The following is a 22,497-nucleotide window of genomic DNA, read 5'->3' as shown; positions in this document are numbered from 1 at the left end:
GCCCCCGGAAGACGGGCGGGAAAGTTCGTGCCGGAGTGGGACGCTGCCCGGAGCAGGCCCCCAGGGGAGCAGGCTAAGCCCAGCCCCGCAGAGGCGGGGGGTCATTATCCGGCGTTGGGCTGTTCCCTGGCCCCTTCCCGCCCCCGAGCGGGAGGAGGATGGCGGCGCTTGTGCATTGAGCGCTCCCGCCGCTGGGGAGGGCTGTTCCCGCGCCGCGCGGAGCACGGGCAGGGCCAGGCTCCGAGAGCCCTGGCCGCTTCCCTGCCCGCCGTCGCACCGCATGCAACTGGTGGGCTCCCCCTCCTCCTGCCAGGAGCCGCCCGCTGCTCCCTCCACAGCCGCGCCAGCAGGGCAGCCCCCAAGAAAGGCTCACTTCGGAGCAGAGGGGGCGCGGGGGCTTGCAAAGGGGGGGAGGGGGGGGGGGGGACGACCCCCCGCTGCGGCTGGCTTTCCCCACTATGCAGGCGGCTGCCCAGCGGCAGCGGCGGCTGCAGGCGGGCGGCGGGCAGAGGCAGCCGCCGCGCGCAGCGTGAGGGCAGAGCTCGGCTCCGTTCCCAAGGATGCTGGGGGGCGATGCCTGGCGGCAGGGAGGACGAGATTTGTCACAGAGCGCTGCAGCTGCTGGCCGAGCTCTGCTCCAGCGGGGCGCTGGAGAACGACAACTGCCTGGATTTCGTCTACGACTTGCGGGACAGAGCCCGACCCCGCCTCACGGACTCAGGTACACGCCGCCGCTCCGGCCGGAGGGCGGGGGATGCCCGGAGGAAACAAAACTCCCTAGTTCCTCCCCCCCCCCCCGGCCCCCCCCCGGGGTCGCTAACTTAGTGGGAAGGGGAGAAACCCCACTCCCCCCAGACGCCTTCCCCGGAGTCCGGGAGACGCGGGATCAATGCTCCTCACCCCACCCATGGGGAGATGCAGAATCAAGATCCCCCCCATCCCACCCCACCCATGGGGAGACGCAGAATCAGCGCCCCCCATCCCGCCCCACCCATGGGGAGACGCAGAATCAGCACCCCCCATCCGGCCCACCCATGGGGAGATGCAGAATCAAGATCCCCCCCATCCCACCCCACCCATGGGGAGACGCAGAATCAAGACCCCCATCCCGCCACCACCCATGGGGAGACGCAGAATCAGCACCCCCCATCCCGCCCCACCCATGGGGAGATGCAGAATCAAGATCCCCCCCATCCCGCCCCACCCATGGGGAGACGCAGAATCAGCACCCCCCATCCCGCCCCACCCATGGGAGATGCAGAATCAAGATCCCCCCCATCCCGCCCCCACCATGGGGAGACGCAGAATCAGCACCCCCATCCCGCCCCACCCATGGGGAGACGCAGAATCAGCACCCCCCAATCCCGCCCCACCCATGGGGAGATGCAGAATCAAGATCCCCCCCATCCCGCCCCACCCACTGGGGAGACGCAGAAATCAGCACCCCCCATCCCGCCCCACCCATGGGGAGATGCAGAATCAGCACCCACCCCCCATCCCGCTCCACCCATGGGGAGATGCAGAATCAACACCCTCCATCCCGCCCCTGCCATGGGGAAACGCAGAGTCAACACCACCCCATCCTGCCCCACCCATGGGGAGATGCAGAATCAACACCCCATCCCGTCCCACCCATGGGGAGATGCAGAATCAGTACCCCCCAGCGCGCCCCATCCATGGGGAGACACAGAATCAACCACACCCCCATCCCATGGGGAAATGCAGAATCCACACCCCCCATCCTGCCCCACCCATGGGGAGATGCAGAATCAACACCCCCCATCCCGCCCCACCTGTGGGGAGATACAGAATCAACACCCCCCATCCCACCCACCCATAGGGAGACGCAGAATCAACACCCCCCATCCCGCCCCGGCCATGTGGAGACGCAGAATCAGCACCCCCATCCTGTCCCACCCATGGGGAGACGCAGAATCAAGACCCCCCATCCCGCCCATCCATGGGGAGACGCCAGAATCAGCACCCCCCATCCCGCCCCACCCATGGGGAAACACAGAATCAACACCCCCCATCCTGCCCCACCCATGGGGAGATGCAGAATCAACACCCCCCATCCTGCCCCACCCATGGGGAGATGCAGAATCAACACCCCATCCCGCCCCCACCCAGGGGGAGATGCAGAATCAGCACCCCCCATCCCCGCCCCACCCATGGGGAGACGCAGAATCAGCACACCCCCATCCCATCCCACCATGGGGAGACGCAGAATCAGCACCCCCCATCCCGCCCCACCCTTGGGGAAACTCAGAATCAAGACCCCCCATCCCACCCCACCCATGGGGAGACGCAGAATCAGCACCCCCCATCCCGCCCCACCCATGGGGAGACGCAGAATCAAGACCCCCCCCCATCCCGCTCCACCCATGGGGAGATGCAGAATCAACATCCCATCCCGCCCCCACCCATGGGGAGATGCAGAATCAGTACCCTCATCCTGCCCCATGCATGGGGAGATGCAGAATCAACACCCCCCATCCCGCTCCAACCCATGGGGAGATGCAGAATCAACACACTCCATCCCGCCCCTGCCATGGGGAAACGCAGAGTCAATACCCCCCCTCATCCGCCCCACCCATGGGGAGATGCAGAATCAACACCCCATCCCATCCCACCCATGGGGAGATGCAGAATCAGTACCCCCCATCCCGCCCCACCCATGGGGAGACACAGAATCAACACACCCCCATCCATGGGAAATGCAGAATCCACACCCCCCATCCCCGCCCCACCCCGTGGGGAGATGCAGAATCAACACCCCCATCCCGCTCCAACCCATGGGGTGACGCACAGAATTAACACCCCCCATCCCGCCCCACCCATAGGGAGATGCAGAATCAACACCCCCCCATCCTGCCCTACCCATGGGGAGAACAGAATCAATACCCCATTCCTGCCCCAGCCATGGGGAGACGCAGAATCAATACCCCCATCCCGCCCCAGCCATGGAGAGATGCAGAATCAGTACCCCCCATCGCGCCCCATCCATGGGGAGACACAGAATCAACACACCCCCACCATGGGAGATGCAGAATCAGCACCCCCATCCCACCCCACCCATGGGGAGACGCAGAATCAGCACCCCCATCCTGTCCACCATGGGGAGACGCAGAATCAAGACCCCCCATCCCGCCCCCATCCCATGGGGAGACGCAGAATCAGCCACCCCCATCCCGCCCCACCCATGGGGAGACGCAGAATCAAGATCCCCCCCATCCCGCCCCACCCATGGGGAGACGCAGAATCAAAACCCCATCCCGCCCCCAACCATGGGGAGATGCAGAATCAAGACCCCCCTTCCCGCCCCACCCATGGGGAGACGCGAATCAGCACCCCCATCCCGCCCCACCCATGGGGAGACGCAGAATCAAGATCCCCCCCATCCCGCCCCACCCATGGGGAGATGCAGAATCAGCACCCCCCATCCCGCTCCACCCATGGGGAGATGCAGAATCAACACCCTCCATCCCGCCCCTGCCATGGGGAAACGCTGAGTCAACACCCCCCATCCTGCCCCACCCATGGGGAGATGCAGAATCAACACCCCATCCCGTCCCACCCATGGGGAGATGCAGAATCAGTACCCCCCATCGCGCCCCATCCATGGGGAGACACAGAATCAACACACCCCCATCCATGGGGAAATGCAGAATCCACACCCCCCCATCCCGCCCCACCCATGGGGAGATGCAGAATCAACACCCCCCATCCCGCCCCACCTGTGGGGAGATACAGAATCAACACCCCCCATCCCACCCCACCCATAGGGAGGACGCAGAATCCAAACCCCCCCTTCCCTCCCCATCCATGGAGAGATGCAGAATCAGTACCCCTCATGCTGCCCCACGCATGGGGAAACGTAGAATCAACACCCCCCATCCCGCTCATCCATGGGAGAGGCAGAATCAACACCCCCCATCCCGCCCCTGCCATGGGGAGATGCAGAATCAGTTCCCTATCCCGCCCCACCCATGGGAGACGCAGAACTCAGCACCCCCCATCCTGTCCCACCCATGGGGAGAGGCAGAATCAAGACCCCCCCATCCCGCCCCATCCATGGGAGACGCAGAATCAGCACCCCCCATCCCGCCCCACCTATGGGGAAACACAGAATCAACACCCCCCATCCTGCCCACCCATGGGGAGACGCAGAATCAGCACACCCCATCCCGCCCCACCCAGGGGGAGATGCAGAATCAGCACCCCGCATCCCGCCCCACCCATGGGGAGACGCAGAATCAGCACACCCCATCCCATCCCACCCATGGGGAGACGCAGAATCAGTTCCCTCATCCCGCCCCACCCATGGGGAGACCGCAGAATCAGCACCCCCATCCCGCCCCACCCTTGGGGAAATTCAGAATCAATACCCCCCATCCCACCCCACCCATGGGGAGACGCAGAATCAGCACCCCCCATCCCGCCCACCCATGGGGAGACGCAGAATCAAGACCCCCCCCATCCCGCTCCACCCATGGGCAGATGCAGAATCAACATCCCATCCCGCCCCACCCATGGGGAGATGCAGAATCAGTACCCTCATCCTGCCCCATGCATGGGGAGATGCAGAATCAACACCCCCCATCCCGCTCCACCCATGGGGAGATGCAGAATCAACACCCTCCATCCCGTCCCTGCCATGGGGAAACGCAGAGTCAATACCCCCCATCCTGCCCCACCCATGGGGAGATGCAGAATCAACACCCCATCCCATCCCACCCATGGGGAGATGCAGAATCAGTACCCCCCATCCCGCCCCACCCATGGGGAGACACAGAATCAACACACCCCCAATCATGGGGAAATGCAGAATCCACACCCCCCATCCCACCCCACCCATGGGGAGATGCGAATCAACACCCCCCATCCCGCTCCACCCATGGGGTGACGCAGAATTAACACCCCCCCATCCCGCCCCACCCATAGGGAGATGCAGAATCAACACCCCCCCATCCTGCCCTACCCATGGGGAGACACAGAATCAATACCCCCATCCTGCCCCAGCCATGGGGAGACGCAGAATCAATACCCCCATCCCGCCCCAGCCATGGAGAGATGCAGAATCAGTACCCTCCATCCCACCCCACCGAAGGGGAGATGCAGAATCAGTACTCCTCATCACACCCAGCCATGGAGACGTGGAATCAATACTCTCCATTCCACCCCATCCACTGGGAGATGAGGAATCAATACTACCCCATCCCATCCCAGCCCTGGGGAGATGCTAAATAAACAGCCTCACCCTACCCCCTAGGTACCTCCACTGAACAACAGGGGAGGTGAAGAATGTGTCCCCCTCATACCTACTCCCCCACCGCATGTACACCCCCTCTGCTCTAACTTCAGAGGGGAAACATTCCTGTAGGATAAAAGTAATTGCTCCGATTGTTCAGGACAGGAGGGACTCAGTCACAGAATCTATTCTTTAGTTTTCAAGCACACGACCTGACGTAAGTGTTGTTCTGCAGAGTAATGTAGAAGGCTGCTAAAAGGTAAAACCTGATGGGGTTTTAAGTGTTCCTAAATCATTTGGATTTTGAAGAAAGCAACAACTGGTGTCATCAATTTCCAGCCATTCTTTCAGGTGGTTACACTATTCATATGATTAGATTTCTCCCCTTGAAACTGGATTCATTTAGGACTAGAGTATGTATGTACATCAATTTTAGCAAATCTTAATTTCAAAAGTATCCCAGTGAAATATAATTGTGACTGCTGGTCTGAAACCAGGAATCATACATTCACTACTTTACATTATCTCATCTTAGTTGTTCAGTGTTTTCATTTGTTTTAAAGCTTAAGAATGCTTGCTTCCAGATAGTAGTTTGAACCTATAAGTAGCTTTACTGAGTTCAATCAAACCAGAATCTCAGTGTTCAGTGACAGGTTTCAGAGTAGAAGCCGTGTTAGTCTGTATCTGTACTTGTGGCACTTTAGAGACTAACAAATTTATTAGAGCATAAGCTTTCATGGGCTACAGCCCACTTCATCCGATGCATAGAATGGAACATATAGTAAGATTATACTACACCCACCCACCCACACATACAGATAAGTTGGAAGTTACCATACAAACTGTGAGAGGCTAATTAATTAAGATGAGCTATTATCAGCAGGAGAAAAAAACTTTTGTAGTGATAATCAAGATGGCCCATTTAGATAGTTGACAAGAAGGTGTGAGGATACTTAACATAGGGAAATAGATTCAATATGTGTAATGACCCAGCCACTCCCAGTCTTCTGTTCAAACCCACGTTAATGATATCTAGTTGCATATTAATTCAATCTCAGCAGTTTCTTGTTGGAGTCTGTTTTTGAAGCTTTTCTGTTGCAAAATTGCCACCTTTAAATCTTTTACTGAGTGACCAGAGAGGCTGAAGTGTTATCCTACCCGTTTTTGACTGTCATGATTCCTGATGTCAGATTTATGTCCTTTATTCTTTTGCATAGAGGACTGTCTGGTTTGGCCAAAGTAATGGCAGATGGGCATTGCTGGCATATGATGGCATAATTACATTGGTAGATGTGAAGGTGAACGAGCCTCTGATGGCATGGCTAATGTGATTAGGTCCTATGATGGCGTCAGTTGAATAAATATGTGGACAAAGTTGGCATCGGGCTTTGTTGCAAGGATAGGTTCCTGGGTTAGTGTTTTGTTGTATGGTGTGTGGTGCTGGAGAGTATTTGCTCAGGTTGGGGGGCTGTCTGTAAGCGAGGGATGGTCTGTCTCCAAGATCTGTGGAGGTGAGGGATCATTTTTCAGGATAGGTTGTAAATCTCTGATGATGCGCTGGAGAGGTTTTAGTTGCAGGCTGAAGGTGAAGCTAGTTGCGTTCTGTTATTTTATTTGTTGGGGGCCTGTCCTGTAGTAGGTGACTTTGAGTACTTTTCTGGCTCTGTCAATCTGTTTTTTTCACTTCAGCAGGTTGGTATTGTAGTTTCTACTATATTTCAGTTTCTATACTGTGTCAAATCAAGGTTTCACAGGTGTAAAGGAAAATTAAAATGAGCAGAACCATTTTTAGAAAGAGTTAAAATAACTGAGAACTGGATAGTATTTGCAGTAGTCTAAATTGTACTGGCAGTTCAGCTACTCATCACTGCACAGTAATAATAATGTATTTACTATTCTTACAGTAGTTAGTTCAGTTTGTATCTTTTATTCCAATTTCAGTCTATTCTTCAATGTCTAATGCTTTCAAACAAAGATTTTGCAGTAACTTGATTAATATGAGACAGCTTTCATGATGTAAATTACTGACAAATACTTGGGTAAACTAAGATAGCTTGAGCAATCCAATAAGGAGAATAAAACTGGTTAGGTAAAAAAATCTTCCATGTAAAATAAACAAAGCAGAATTTTCATATGTCTAGGTTATTTGTATTAAGATCTATTTTCAGCTGTGATAACTTCATTCACTTAAAACAACTCTAATTTTAAAAGTTTGCAGACATTTGTAACAAGAACTTTAAAATTGACTAAAAGATAGGTAGAATAACTCACCAAATAAATATTATACACATGAATTTAATAATTTTAAGAATTATTTGGTTCAAATAAATACTTTGTGTGTGACAGACACTTCTCTGTCAAAAAGCATTCAAGAAGTGATTGTGTCTATTTCTAGTTTCTCTAGTTTGTATATACCGAGGTATCAATTACATTCTTGAATCCTAAGTAATGATTCCCAAGAGGACAGCTGCTTAAGTCAATTATCACTTAGAATTGTGAGTTACTTGAACCATATGTAAAGAGGTAGCCTAAATCATTTTGAATAACAAGCGTTTTTTGAGATTTTTTGTAGAAGACATCTGACTTTTCATGAAAATATCATGCAGACATGATGTCTGGCATTCTGTCTGGGAACATTTTAAAAATATACTGTGCTCAGGAAATTTATACATTGAGCATAATCACTGCAAGAATATGAGATTCTTAGTCTTCTTGTATTACTTTCCATAATGAAGAAAACTGTTTCTGTATTTCTTATTTTAGCTCATTATTTCTTAAACCATTATGGTAGGATGGGTTTTTAGTATTTGCTGCAAACCTGATCTATTACATGGAGTAACTACTATGTTAGGAAGCTATTAATTTGCACTTAACTCACATTTCTATCATTCAAATGTGGGATTGTCAAGAAAATGAATTGCCCATAAAGTTTGGTTTCCTAGTCCAATCCATGGATGGTAAGAAGACAGTGCATTCAGTTCCCAAAAGAGGGAGACAGTACCCCTTCAATAGCAGACAGGCCAAATCCAGCTTGATTTACTCACATAAGAAATACCATTGAGTTAATGGTGGAATGGAATTTATGGGCTGTGAAGAGAGATTCATCAGTTTTCAAGGACTAGAAGGATGATGGCTACAATATAGGGCTGGGGACAGATTCTTCTGGGCAAAAATAAGCATGAAGTCATCTTAATTGTGTCATACTCTCTTTACTATGTAAGCAAGTTTTACATCAGCCACCCAAACTATGTTCCTCTCAGATAGCAGGAAATCCTGTCAAGCCAGACACAAAAGAAAACCATTTAAAAATACATAAACATTTGTTAGTAAATAGAGCTGACAAGAGTGTGGCTATAAAGGAAAAATATATGTGGTGTGTGGCTCATGGTTAGCAGTGCTACTGTTTTCATTATGGCAGTTCTTGTACAAAAATATGTGAATGTTGTTTTTAGAAAGTTTCTCCATGCTCAGATGCATTTTCCCAGTAAATTATATGCTTACCTAAACTCTTCAACCTGGTGAAAATGGTGATGTACAATATCTTTTCTTGATACGTAATTTTCCCTATATGGAAGAAAGGATGGTCTATTGGTTAGGGTACAAGCCTGGGACTTAAGAGATTCAGGTTCAGCTCCACCACAGACTTCATGTGTAAAATGACTTGGGCAAGTCACTTAGGACCAGATTTTCAAATATTTTCAATATTTAGGCACCTAAAGATGCAGATAGGCACCTACTAGGATTTCTTCAATGAGAGTTAGGTTCCAAGGCACTTTTGAAAAATGCACCTATCTGCATCTTTAGGCATCTAAATAACATTAACAAGCTGGCCCTTAGCCCTCTGTCAATTCCCCACCTGTAAAATGGTTTTTTTGTGTAGTAACAGCACTTCCCTACCGCAGAGGGGTGTTGTGAGGATAATACAAGTACAGAATCTGAGGGATACTCAGATACTATGGAAGGAGGGCCAATCAGTACCTTAGATAGATCTGCACGTGAAAACCATCTTAAGTGGAGTTATGGGGTCTTTGAGATAGTCACCTGGAAAGTGATTTAATTAAAGCAACAAAATTTTGCAGTTGAGGAAGGGTGTTCGGTGTTGTAGAGGACTCAGGGCAACAGCAAGTATCTGTTGATTCTTTGTGGACTTTTCCTTTAGTAGATCCCTCTCCAACCCTTTCTCACTTCCCAAGTCAAACATCTGATGTGGGGCATGTCTTAGTAGTTGAGAAGCAGCTATATACTTTTGTCACACAGGTATGTGACTCTGGATTGCCAGAGAAGCAGGTGTGTTTTGTAAGAAGATCAGTCAAAAGTGTACTATGATTTTGGGTTTAGGACTGTTAACAGTTAGCACCGAAGGTAAGTGATAGTGGTCTTCTACTGTCCACTAAAGACAATGTTGCTTTCTCAGAGTGGGTGAATTTGTGGCAAATTACTGTAGTTTGCACCTCGTTACAAATAGGACACTATGTATATTTTTGGATGACAAAGTCCCATACATCAGATGGTAATTTTTACAGGTTTTTTGCCACTGCTTCTTGTTTTGTTTGCATATCTTTTCACCCATTTTCTTGCTGAGTCCAACATGCCAGAGAATTCTTCAGGGACGTAATTGGCAGGGTTGGTCTGCCATAGTTTTTTGGTAGATGTGCCTGTCCCTGCACATTTCTGCAGGGTCCTCTGGTGTGGCATGTTTCACCCTTCTCAGATATCCCCACCTTTTCCACAGCTTCTGCTCTCCATATACTTCTCATTGAGCATGTCCTGCAGCCACAGAGTGCTCACTGCTTGGGTTTCCAGTTTGTTGATAATTACTGAAATATGAGTATGAAGCGTTTAGTCAAAGGACTAGGAAATTTTGCGATAAAATGTTGGAGATATATGTCAAAAAAGACAGTATGCCTTACAGCACATTCTGGATGGATTCTTCACCCTTCCTGTAGATAAAAGAGTGAAAGGATCCAGCACTAGAAATTACAATAAAAAATTAAAAAGGTCTTTGGAAGCTGTTGTGGACCTTTGGAGGAGGATGAGAAGATGACAGGAAACGTTCATGCAGATAAGGGAATTATATAAAAAGGCTAGACATTATCATGGTGAATTTTCATTAATGTCACAATGAGCAGAATAATGACAGTAGAAATACTAAATAAAGTTGCTATTCTTGACTGTCATATTGGATTGCACATTTTGAGGATAAGCCAATAAGATCAGAGTTATTTTATTCTTAATTATGTCATTTTAAAATTATCATTATCAGCTAAAATAGAAATAAACAGTGAATTGGTTTAGTGATGGACATTAGACATGAAGAATCTCTGCGTCTTGAGCAAAGTGATGGATTGTATACAGTAATGGAAAAAAATCAGACTGTATATTTAATCAAATTAAAAATAGTTGATTGCAATCAAGAAACCAGAAATCTGGCCATGGAAATGTGATGGTTTTTGAGGAACAATGTGAAAGGGTACAATTTACATTTATGTCAGTGGAAGCTAAGGGTCCTCTTCATCAATACTTTAATAACTAGTGCGTTTTAACTCTGCTTGATTCCTCTACACTGGGCATGTAAAGTTATTTATCATAAATTTCAATAGGAAAAACAAAAGTGGAAAACAGCAAAGATGTCTGGACTGGTTGGCATTCAGCCAATCACGTGAGCACAGAAGCCAAACTTGGGGCTTGTTGAAATGAAATCTTTGGCAAGCCAGGGTGTAAATCTACAGTGCTCTAGCTGTGGCACACTAACTGGCTGTGTGGACCCTGCTGCTGCCACTTAGTATGTGTCACGCTAGTGTGCTGTAGAACACACTCCAGTTTGCCACAACTAACTGTTCACTAGACACCCTTGCTCACAGAAAATCTTTCAACATGGACTATACATTTTACCCCATATTATGATTATAACATGTTGTGACTCATCTTAAACCAGTCTCATCATGGGGGCTTCCATTTTTCTTAATAAACTGTAGCCCTTATATTAAATCACTTTTTAAAAAAATGGTGAATTGGGCCTGGGTTTTCACAGGAACCTAAAGGAGTTGTGGTTCAATGAGAGCTGGAGTCCTCACCCCTTTGGGCCTCTGTGAAAACCTGCTTAGGTTTCTTCAAACATGTCATTCCTTTGTCCTTAAATAGGGCTAAGTCCCCAGCAAATTTGACATTAACTAAAAAATTTTGGTGGGTTTTGTTGTTATTTGTTGTTTGTTTGTTGTTGTTTGGGTGGTGGTGGTAAAAAACAGGCTTCAAAAAGTAGCTTAATTCTTAAGAGGCACATCTAACTTTTCAGCTTGGATAACATGAAAGTGACTCAACTGATTTTGTTCAAACTTTCAAAAATGAAAAGTATCAGGGAAAAAGATTAGTTTAAGCATAGAAATTTCAGCCAAAGGGGGAAAAAAAAAACAATTTACAAAGTCATGAAGTGAAAAAAAGGGGAATAACCCTTTCAAGGTATTGTACATTTATGACAGGTTTCAGAGTAGCAGCGTTGGTCTGTATTCGAAAAAAAAAAGGAGACTTGTGGCACCTTAGAGACTAACAAATGTATTTGAACATAAGCTTTCGTGAGCTACAGCTCGCTTCATTGGATGCATTCATGAAGTGAGCTCTAACTCACAAAAGCTTATGCTCAAATACATTTGTTAGTTCTAAGGTGCCACAAGTACTCCTTTCTTTTTGCGAGACATTTATTGCGCTGTGTTTTTTACTCATTCTGGGCCAGATTCACCATTTCCCTGCATATTTTGTAGCCAGTGACACCGTACAAATAAAGGAAAATGCTACAATCTGAACTGATAGTGTTTTGGACCCATTTCCCATCAGTATAAATCACTCCACACAATGTAAGGCAGCTTTAAACCAGGTCCTCTGACATTATGGCAAATGAACAAGGCGACTGCAGCTCAGATTCCTTTGAATTTCAGAAACCAAAAATTGTTTTAAACTTTGTTCAAATATAGTGTTAATTAAATTTAAATGGGAGCTGAACACTGTTTTCCTCTTTTGAAAAGTCAGGCACAAGTTTTGGGGATTTAAAGAAACATTTGCTGCTCCCCTTTCATCTGAGATGGTGTATTGTTTTAATTGGTTTCAGTGCACATTACTGTAAATGGCTAGGCACTCAGGATTTTCCATTGACACTAATAGGGTTAAGTTCTCAGGTTACGAGAGAAAAAATGCTGTGTCAACAGATAACTGTAAAAATTATGTGCTTTGGAAAGAGGAAACAAAAAAAGCATGTGTCTGCTAAGACAAGAAGGACTACACGTGAGCTACCAACAAAGATTGGGACTTTATTGTGTTGCTTTACAAAACCAGTGATACATGTGAATCAAACTAAAGAAGACGGTGACAATTATTGTACAAGTTACTATATTATTTTTTTCTAAACAAAGTTCCTTTAATATAACAACTGTACAATCCATTACAGACCTATACTGTGGGAAATGTATTTTTTACGAATATTCTGTGTATATATAGATGCTTCAAATGTGTGTTATTGGATGTATTACAGTGGGATCCAGATGGTCCCAGATTTTAGCCTAGTTGTTGTAGATGTTGTATAGAACATGTATGGCCAGATCCTCAGCCTAGCTAAGGTCACTGGCACTGCCAGGGTTGCATAAGTAACCTTAAAACTGCCCTAAAAGAGTCAACTGAGCATTCTTCCAAGTTGAGGAATCCTGAGCTGGCAAAAGCTAGTGTGGCTGACTTTACTCCAGCCTCTCCTGGCATTTCCACCCTCATCCCTTCCACCAGTTCCCTGTGGCTGCTCTGAGAGGTCAGTTGGCCCTTGCTGGCCACAGGAGAGAGGAAGGAGTAAAGGGGCTCCTAGCACTTTCCCCTTCTTCTTCCTCACACCTGTGTGGGTAAGAGATTGGAGCTGTTGAGAACCATCCCCATCTTGTTGATTTAGGGTCTTAAAAAATTAACCTGAAGTAAATTCTTCATGCTCAGAAAAACAGCAAGATTGCAGAGAATTACCTATAAAAGTTGGACCCACCAAATGAGCATAGGGAAAAAATATTTAATGTAGCAAGTGAAAAGCAGAAATTCTTACAAAGGAGTCCAGGTGACTTTCTTAAGTAGAAAGAGGGAGGGGGAGGGACAGGACTGTAAATTTCTTCATTAAAATTATCCTTGCAGTAATCCTAGAAACTTCCCAGGAGTTACATCGGACTTGCATAGTTTACAAGTAGTCTTTAATGTACACAGTGGTGTGCTGTACAGTATGGGTGCTGCTAACTACATTGGCAGTTTGCATTTTGGGTGGTTTTTTTTTTAATACTCTGTGAGAGAAGGACAAAATGTTCCAGTCTTCCACAGTATTACTTTAGGTTCCAATTGGTATAAGTGCTAAGCATTTGATTTGTTAGCAGTGACCTGATAAATCCCAGTACAAATCTTGAGAGAGAATCACTTTATCAGAGCTTCCCTTGCTAGCCAATCAGTTCCCCACATGACTTCCCATTTTATTACTGCATCTGATCCCTGTTTGTATATAAATCAAAGGAGATACTTCAGCCAGACTTGTTAAAATTATAACAAAAACATAAAGAAATTCACTTGAAAATTAAAGTTGCTTTATGACATGAACAACCAAGGCAAAAACTACACATTGAGTCAAAATGAACCCCAGGTCTTGCTTACCTAGTCACAACTGGACCCCTTTGCACTAGTTTCTTAAGACAGCTCATCTCCCAGGTTATCTTGCATTCATAGTATTGTTTTTATAAGTATATGATATGAACATCCAAACTTATTTCAATATCCGCTCGTGCCTCAGTTTCTCCAGCTGTAAAATCAGAAAAATGCTTGCCCTCTCACGGGGCATTGTGGTTTTAGTTAGGGGGATCTAACAGAAGGCATGCACATGAAAGAAATATACACTTATTTTTCCTCTCCCTTTTATAACTTCTCTTTTGCTTTTTATTTATATTTTGCTACCCATTTTACTCATCTTCTCTGTTGTACTTTAAATTCTTTAAGGTCTCCTTGAACTTATGAGCTTTTAAAATTTACAAGAAGATGAATACAAACCCAGTGTTCCTGCCCTGGTGTTTTCAGTACTCCCCCAAATACGGTCCCTGTTCAGCCATGCATGAGTTAGGTGGATGAGTAGACCCATTGACTTCTATGGAACTAGCACATGCTTAAAACTTAGGACTGCATATGGGTATATTCTGAATTACTATGCATTGCAATATACTGGAAAATATGGTGGCAAGGATTATTTCAAGTGAGCGGGAGGAATATGCCAATTGTCTCCATGAGAAAGATTTTTCCTGAGGGCATAGAAAAACTCATCCTATGGTGTCTTGAAGCAATGAGTTTCATTCCTGAAATACACCCAGAGTATAAATAGCAGTACTGTCATTAAATGCCTCTAGGAACCTATAGAAACATTTGAGGGAAAGGATATGAGGGACCTGTATATAGGTCATTTTATATGTGTTTTTAATATATTCTAGAGAGCAGGTTTGTGAAGCATTCTTGGAAATTAGATTAGCATATCATATAAAAATCAAATCAGAAATTATTTATCCACTAACATCCAACTACTCAAGCAAGTTTCTTATAATGTGCTATCACTGTCAAAGAAAATTAGGATAATCAATGGAAAAATACAGATGATGGGGAAATTACCTAAAGAGAAACATAAGAAGTACCAACATTTTCAGGTGTCTGGATTAATTACAGTCCAATCCCTCTTTATTACTCCAAGGCACTAACCTTAAAAGCCTTTGCATATTCTGTAGATTTCAAAAATTGGGTCAAATTCTGCTCTCACATGTATATGCTTGTAATTCCCACTGAGCCCTTACCATCACATTAGTAGTGACAACATTTTCTTTTAATGGGATTTGCACATTCTTGTCTGAGGGCAGAATTTGATTTATTATGTCTCTAAGAAATATTCATGAGTTTATTTTCTACAGGCAGTCATTTATATTTATAGGGCACATAGCCCCAGTCACTTATGTAGAGGTCTTCATTTCTAATGGCTGTATGGGTTATTAGTTCCTTGTAAAAACTTTTTGTGAACATATGGTACTGTTGGTACGTAATATTACCATTCTAAATGGTTACGTTTTGTGCTAATTTGAGTGACCAAAGTGCAGATAATAGGCCACATTTCGTCCCGCCCCGAAATGGCTTCTAATTTCCTGAGCAGAATCAATAGTGCGTGCAGATGTCTGCATTTAGACATCTAATTCTTTGATTGCATCCCCAAATCAGAATCAGAAGTATAATCCCAACTGATTTCAGTTATAAAAACAAAGGAGGTCCCTTCTACAGATTTGACCTCCTATATGTAATTGTCCTATTTTTCTTCTTATTGGGCATTGCAAGGTTATTGCATATGAATGAAAAAGCTTAACTGAACATGGGTTTAAGTGCAGTTTTATTTCTTGAATGCACCACAGATTGGGCTGTGGAGAGGCAGTAAATGTAGAAATAAATTTTAACATACATGTTTTCCCACAACACTGATTGGCTTGCTGGAGTAATGCATAATTCTGTGACCTCTCCAATATGATGGTTTGCCATGAGATTCATGTGTTCCAGGCATTAGATATGAAAAACTTTTATCTAGTCCGTATTAAAAACCTTAAGTGATAAGGCTTTCACTACTTCCCTTGAGAGAGTGTTCTACAGCCTAATTGTTCTTGTGGTCAGATAGGCTGAATGTCATAAAAAAGACTGTATTTTCCTTTTTTAATTTGATCCCATTACTCCTAGTCATAGCCCTATGTATGTCAGGGATATTCTATCTTATACCTTGCTGCCCATGGATCTCAGGGACCTCTCTGGCCCCCAAACATCTCTGAGGGATCTTAGGGATGCTCCAGTCCAGCTTCCTTTTTCCCAGCTAGGCCCCTTGCACCTGGGCTGGAAATGCGGGTGACACAGGAGCTGTACATGATTATTCCTCTAAGCAGGAACAGTCCTCAGGGGGCTGATCTTTACAGTAGCTTTGAACTATCAAAGTAGGCCTGGATGTAGCCTTTTAAATTTATTGTTGAATAGTGGCTTTGCCACAAGCCTTGCCGAAGGAGCAGCACATAGTTGTTCGAGAAGCAGGCCAGAGTCTGAACTGAGATTCAGAGTCTCAGTTTAGTCTCAGAGTCTCCCCCCACCCCCCGCAAAGAGGCACACATACACACTCCAGGGAGAAATAAGATGTGCCAACCTTTCACTGGGTGAAGATTACTTCTACCTCCACACCGGCGTGGCTGCAATGACCAGCTTCTTTGAGTAGGGCAGGTGAAACCAAAGCTGCACCATGCACTCCCCACCATTTGCACAGGAGGGAAGGTAGCTGCTCCAGGAAGGCGGCCCACCCCTCCTCTCCTCTGTGCTGATACCAGCCATAGAGGTAGTCCAGGCAGGGGTTTAAGGCTACACCTCACACTATTGCTCTGGTGGGTAACCAGAATAATGACTGTGCCCTTACTAAGCAATCAGAACCAACTCATAATTGTTTCACCAATGCTAGCTCATATTTCTGACTATCTCCTTATTTAGCACCCGAACGTTATATTTTTGCGATGAGTTCTTTATTTATATTTCATTTGTAAACACACATTTTGATTTTTTTTTTAATTTTCCTTTGGGAGATAATGAACATTGTTGATGGTTTGTTACAGAACTGTAGTCAAGAAATTTCTATAATGTTGTGGATTTTTTGCTGTACTTTAGCATTAATTTAAGCTCTTTTATGGCTTTATTTAGACTGAACAGCTAGAGGGAGATTATTTTAGTTTAAAGCTTTACTCTGATGCTATGTTTGTGACAGTGCCTGTTTTCAAATGGAGAAAAAAAATAAGTGAGCTTACAAGCCAAATTCTTCATTCACTGGATCATCAGCAAAATTAAAGATAGAAATGTTTTTTATAAAGAACGTTGTTGATCGCAATTTATAAAGTATTTGATCACTGAGTTTATTGCAAAATAAATAATTATCTACATATTCTTTAGTATTGACCATAATGAATATATTACAGTAAGTACAGGGGGTTTTGTTCTTGTCTAATAAATGGATGAAGTAGAGAAAACATTCTCCATACCAGCTGGTGTTGCGTACATCCGTAACACTGGCTTTTGTAATCACACCAAATCAGTGTGTTTTTAGGTGCTCACTATGTTTAGCAGCATATTGAATACTAAGAAAGAAGAATGAAGTTTAGTTTTCTCTGACAAGCAGGTCCACAGCTAGGATTTATAGGATATGCTTGATATGCTTAAAAGGGATTCATGGAGGCAGTGGATGTAGCCAAAACTGACACATAAAGGTATGCCTTGAGCCAATATACAGCACCAAGGATATATCAGACTGTAGGTGGTAGAAGGGTTCAAGGGCATAAACTCCCTCAGAAAAACCTTTTGGATTATTGATGAAAATCCCACATGGTAGAAAAAAAATCCAGTGGCACTAATGATTCCAGATTTTAGACATGCAAAGAATGAATAGAATAAAAGACATTTGAGATGGGATGAGGGATGATCTCTACAGTATATTTTCTAGCATTTTAACCAATTTTGCTTTACAAGTCCTAAGCAATGAGGTTTTCAAGACTTCCCTTGGGAGACTGTTTCTTCAGCGTGATAAATCTCAGTCAGTACATTTAGTTCTATCTCACTGCCAGTGTGCCTTTCTAGCCAGGTGTAGTGGGTTAGTGTGACTCCATCTCTTGACCATCTCTTAGCTAAGTGCAACATATTTTGCTCTTGTAATCTCTCTTTGTAAATCAATCTCCCTAGCTCCCAGATAATTTTTGTGGCTGTTTGCTCAACTCCCTCCAGTTTGCCAATAATTTTCTGGTAATATGGTGCCCAGACAGAGCCTTATAGAAAGAGGCTATTACCTCCCTGCTCTATTGCCTTTGAGAAGAACAAATTTGAATTGGCCTAGTTTGCTGCTATAGCACATTGTAAACACATGTCAAATATGCTATCCTTTACCACCCCATACTGGTTTGCCAGATTTGTATGTGTATCTGTGTTTCAGATTATTTTCCCCACATGCATGAGCTTGTGTTTGTCCAAGCTATTTCTCATTTTATTATTTTCTACCTATGGTTCTAATCTCTGTAGGTCTCTTTGTATTATTTCTTTGTCCTTAGTGCTGTTTGCAACTCCTTCAAAGTTAGCATTTTCTAAGAAGTTCTTTACTGTGCTGTTGAATCCCTCTTCCATCACTGAAGATGACAGATAAGACCAGACCTTACTCCACTCCCTACATTATCCCGCCAGACATCACTCCTCAGCAATATTCAATTCTGTTTATCATTACCCTTTGGAGTCAGTTTTCAATTCATATGAGAGTGTGGCCTATTGAATTAATGGTTAAATTAAGTTTTCGTAAGACAACATATTAAATGTTTTATTGACATCTGTCATAGCTTAAAACTAATTAGAACTTGCTCTGAAATAACCCAGTGAGAATTCTGAATGTCCAGAAAAAAGGGACAATACACTGTCTCTGATAATGGTATCAACAAAACCAAGAGTCTTACAGTTACAGTCTAATGTTTCTATGTGTAGCAGAGAAAAAGACTTTCTACATGTCAAAGAGAGAAAGTTCTTTTATCTTTCCTCACAGATAGATTTGGGATATAACAAGATAAATGGCAAGTTATTACAACTGTCTTCCCACCATACGTGTTCCACCATAAATAAAATATAATAGGCTTGACCATCCATTACGTTTTGGTCTCTTCATGTTGCTGGAGCAGCAAAAAGGAATCATAAAACCGTAGATCTGGCTACCAGGGAATATACATGGTGTAGCCCACTACTTGAGCTCTACTACACCCTTTATATGCCCCACTGTAGGTGATGTAGCCACAGCACTGTGGCCCAGATCTTCAAAGGTATCATCTCAGGCATTGGCACCCTGACAGCAGGATTGTCTGGCTATGTAGACTCCCTCCTCAGGCCCTTCGTTACCAGCACTCCCAGCTATCTTCGAGACACCACTGACTTCCTGAGGAAACTACAGTCCATTGGTGATCTTCCTAAAAAGCCCTCTACACCAACATTCCACACAAAGATGGACTACAAGCCGTCAGGAACAGTATCCCCGATACTGTCACGGCTAACCTGGTGGCTGAACTTTGTGACTTTGTCCTGACCCATAACTATTTCACATTTGGTGACAATGAATACCTTCAAATCAGCGGCACTGCGATGGGTACCCGCATGGCCCCACAGTATGCCAACATTTTTATCGCTGACTTAGAACAACGCTTCCTCAGCTCTCGTCCCTAATGCCCCTACTCTACTTGCGCTACATTGATGACATCTTCATCATCTGGACCCATGGAAAAGAAGCTCTTGAGGAATTCCACCCTGATTTCAACAATTTCCATCCCACCATCAACCTCAGCCTGGACCAGTCCACACAAGAGATCCACTTCCTGGACACTACGGTGCTAATAAGCGATGGTCACATAACACAACCCTATATCGGAAACCTACTGACCGCTATTCCTACCTACATGCCTCTAGCTTTCATCCAGATCATACCACTCGATCCATTGTCTACAGCCAAGCGCTACGATATAACCGCATTTGCTCCAACCCCTCAGACAGAGACAAACACCTACAAGATCTCTATCATGCATTCCTTCAACTACAATACCCACCTGCTGAAGTGAAGAAACAGATTGACAGAGCCAGAAGAGTACCCAGAAGTCACCTACTACAGGACAGGCCCAACAAAGAAAACAACAGAACACCACTAGCCATCACCTTCAGCCCCCAACTAAAACCTCTCCAACGCATCATCAAGGATCTACAACCTATCCTGAAGGATGACCCATCACTCTAACAGATCTTGGGAGACAGACCAGTCCTGCTTACAGACAGCCCCCCAATCTGAAGCAAATACTCACCAGCAACCACACACCACACAACAGAACCACTAACCCAGGAACCTATCCTTGCAACAAAGCCCGTTGCCAACTCTGTCCACATATCTATTCAGGGGATACCATCATAGGGCCTAATCACATCAGCCACACAATCAGAGCTCGTTCACCTGCGCATCTACCAATGTGATATATGCCATCATGTGCCAGCAATGCCCCTCTGCCATGTACATTGGCCAAACTGGACAGTCTCTACGCAAAAGAATGAATGGACACAAATCAGACGTCAAGAATTATAACATTCAAAAACCAGTTGGAGAACACTTCAATCTCTCTGGTCACTCGATCACAGACCTAAGAGTGGCTATACTTCAACAAAAAGCTTCAAAAACAGACTCCAACGAGAGACTGCTGAATTGGAATTAATTTGCAAACTGGATACAATTAATTTAGGCTTGAATAGAGACTGGGAATGGATGAGTCATTACACAAAGTAAAACTATTTCCCCATGGTATTTCTCCCTCCCACCCCACCTCCCACTGTTCCTCTGATATTCTTGTTAACTGCTGGAATTAGCCTACCTTGCTTGTCACCATGAAAGGTTTTCCTCCTTTCCCCCCCCTGCTGCTGGTGATGGCTTATCTTAAGTGATCACTCTCCTTACAGTGTGTATGATAAACCCATTGTTTCATGTTCTCTGTGTGTGTGTATATAAATCTCTCCTCTGTTTTTTTCCACCAAATGCATCCGATGAAGTGAGCTGTAGCTCACGAAAGCTTATGCTCTAATAAATTTGTTAGTCTCTAAGGTGCCACAAGTACTCCTTTTCTTTTAAAGGTATTTAGATATCTAATTCCCGCCAAAATCAATCCTCAGCTGCTGAAAAGACCTCTTGGGGCCAGGGGCAACCTACTGCAAAACAGAGCAGACCTGAGGCTGCTCTAAATTATGGCAAGTTCTGAGCAGATAGCTGGCTGGGCCCAAGAAAGGGCTGGTGCTAAACGTGGCTCACAGCCCTTTTAGCTCCCAGCCATCCCGGCTCTCTTCCTGAGCTGAGCAGAGGTTGACCAGAATAGAAAGTGAGGCCAATGTATTTGCAGAGTATCATTATTAGCATATATATTGACAGGCTTCAGCAATCAACTTTTCATAAAGCTAAAATGTTACAATAAACCACAATATGTAGGTCTCACACTTTGTTCTTCCCTCTCTCTTCCATCATTCCAGTTTCTTTTTTTCCCCATATCTAGAATTCTCCTTTAAGTCTTTTTCAGTGTCTTTTCCTGCCAGTTAACTGTCATTTTCACTCCTTTTTTTGTCTGTAAATCTCTGCCTCCTGTCACTCCCGCTCTGGAATGTTTCCCCTTTATTCATTCCCCCTTCAATCCTTCTTTAGCCTCACACTCATTCAGTGGTCTTCCTTTGCCTGCTCTATCCCTCTTCTTTCTCCTTGGGACCCTTCTCCATAACCAGGGCTATGGTATTTATTATCGGTTAAGCTCTCACATTGGGGATTGGAGCTATACAAGACACAAATAAAGACAATGCCTGCACCAAAAAGATTTCAGGGTTTAATCTCATGATGGGCTCTTCCCTTAGCCCAGGCAGATCAAGCCATAAGGAGAGGCCACTCCTGCTCTCCTCTTACCCCCAAATGAAAAATTAGCTTCCCTTGGTCATCTCCTATGGGTCAATGTCAAAGTGAGCTCCAGCTGTCCTGGGAAATCCTTAGAAGCAGCTCCATCTTTCCACCCCCAATTAGTTTTTCAGATGAAGAGGCACTGCACTGCTTCATGCCCTGAACAGCTGATTAGCCTTGGAGGTAAAGAACCCCTAAAGCACTCCGTGCTCTGACCAAGATGGTGAGAGCTGTAGCGGGAATCAGGCTCTCCCCAAACCACTGACCGGCACTGCCCTTTACCAAGTCCTTCCACCAAGCTAGATCTGGGACAGTCTCTCCTCTTAATACGGTCTTGCTGACAAACAGCCACCATCTGTACTGTATGCATATATGGTATCCCCTTTCTTCTCTCAGTAACCAAACAGATCAGAAAGCTGTAAAATAAGTGCCTTAAAATATTATCTGAAAGCTATGTGTAACTAAATATGAAAGACCAGTTATTAAAAGAACACAACTTAAAATATGGCAGCAAGAAAAATCAACCATACCAGGCCACAAACAATAAAAACAACTCTCTCCTGTCAGAGCCGGCACCAGGCACCAGCGTTCCAAGCAGGTGCTTGGGGCGGCAGTTTGAAAGGGGTGGCTGTTTTTCGGCGGCGGCAGCAATTCGGCAGCAGCTTGTCTGTTCCACTGGTTGCGGCGGCAAATCAGCGGCAGCTCCTCTCTTTTGCCGTCCGCA

The 22,497-nt window shown here is 45.3% G+C and overlaps 1 protein-coding gene across 3 annotated transcripts in view; it reads left to right on the top strand.

Annotated features, from left to right (window-relative positions):
- Positions 1-208: 208 nt before the first annotated feature.
- Positions 209-22,497, top strand: part of SYT9 (synaptotagmin 9) — a 119,929-nt gene continuing 97,640 nt past the window's right edge. Inside the window, exon 1 of one of the 3 annotated variants that reach the window (XM_038408009.2) lies at positions 209-721. In XM_038408009.2, coding sequence (XP_038263937.1) covers positions 574-721 — 148 coding nt within the window. In that variant the 5' untranslated portion in view covers positions 209-573. The remainder of the gene's footprint in view (positions 722-22,497) is intronic. The other 2 variants (XM_038408010.2, XR_005293779.2) reach the window with 2 other exon arrangements.

The sequence above is a fragment of the Dermochelys coriacea genome, chromosome 6 (assembly GCF_009764565.3).
Source record: "Dermochelys coriacea isolate rDerCor1 chromosome 6, rDerCor1.pri.v4, whole genome shotgun sequence".
NCBI classification, from domain to species: Eukaryota; Metazoa; Chordata; order Testudines; family Dermochelyidae; genus Dermochelys; species Dermochelys coriacea.
The sequence above is the reverse complement of the archived record's forward strand: the minus strand, read 5'-3'. Positions and strand labels throughout refer to the sequence as shown.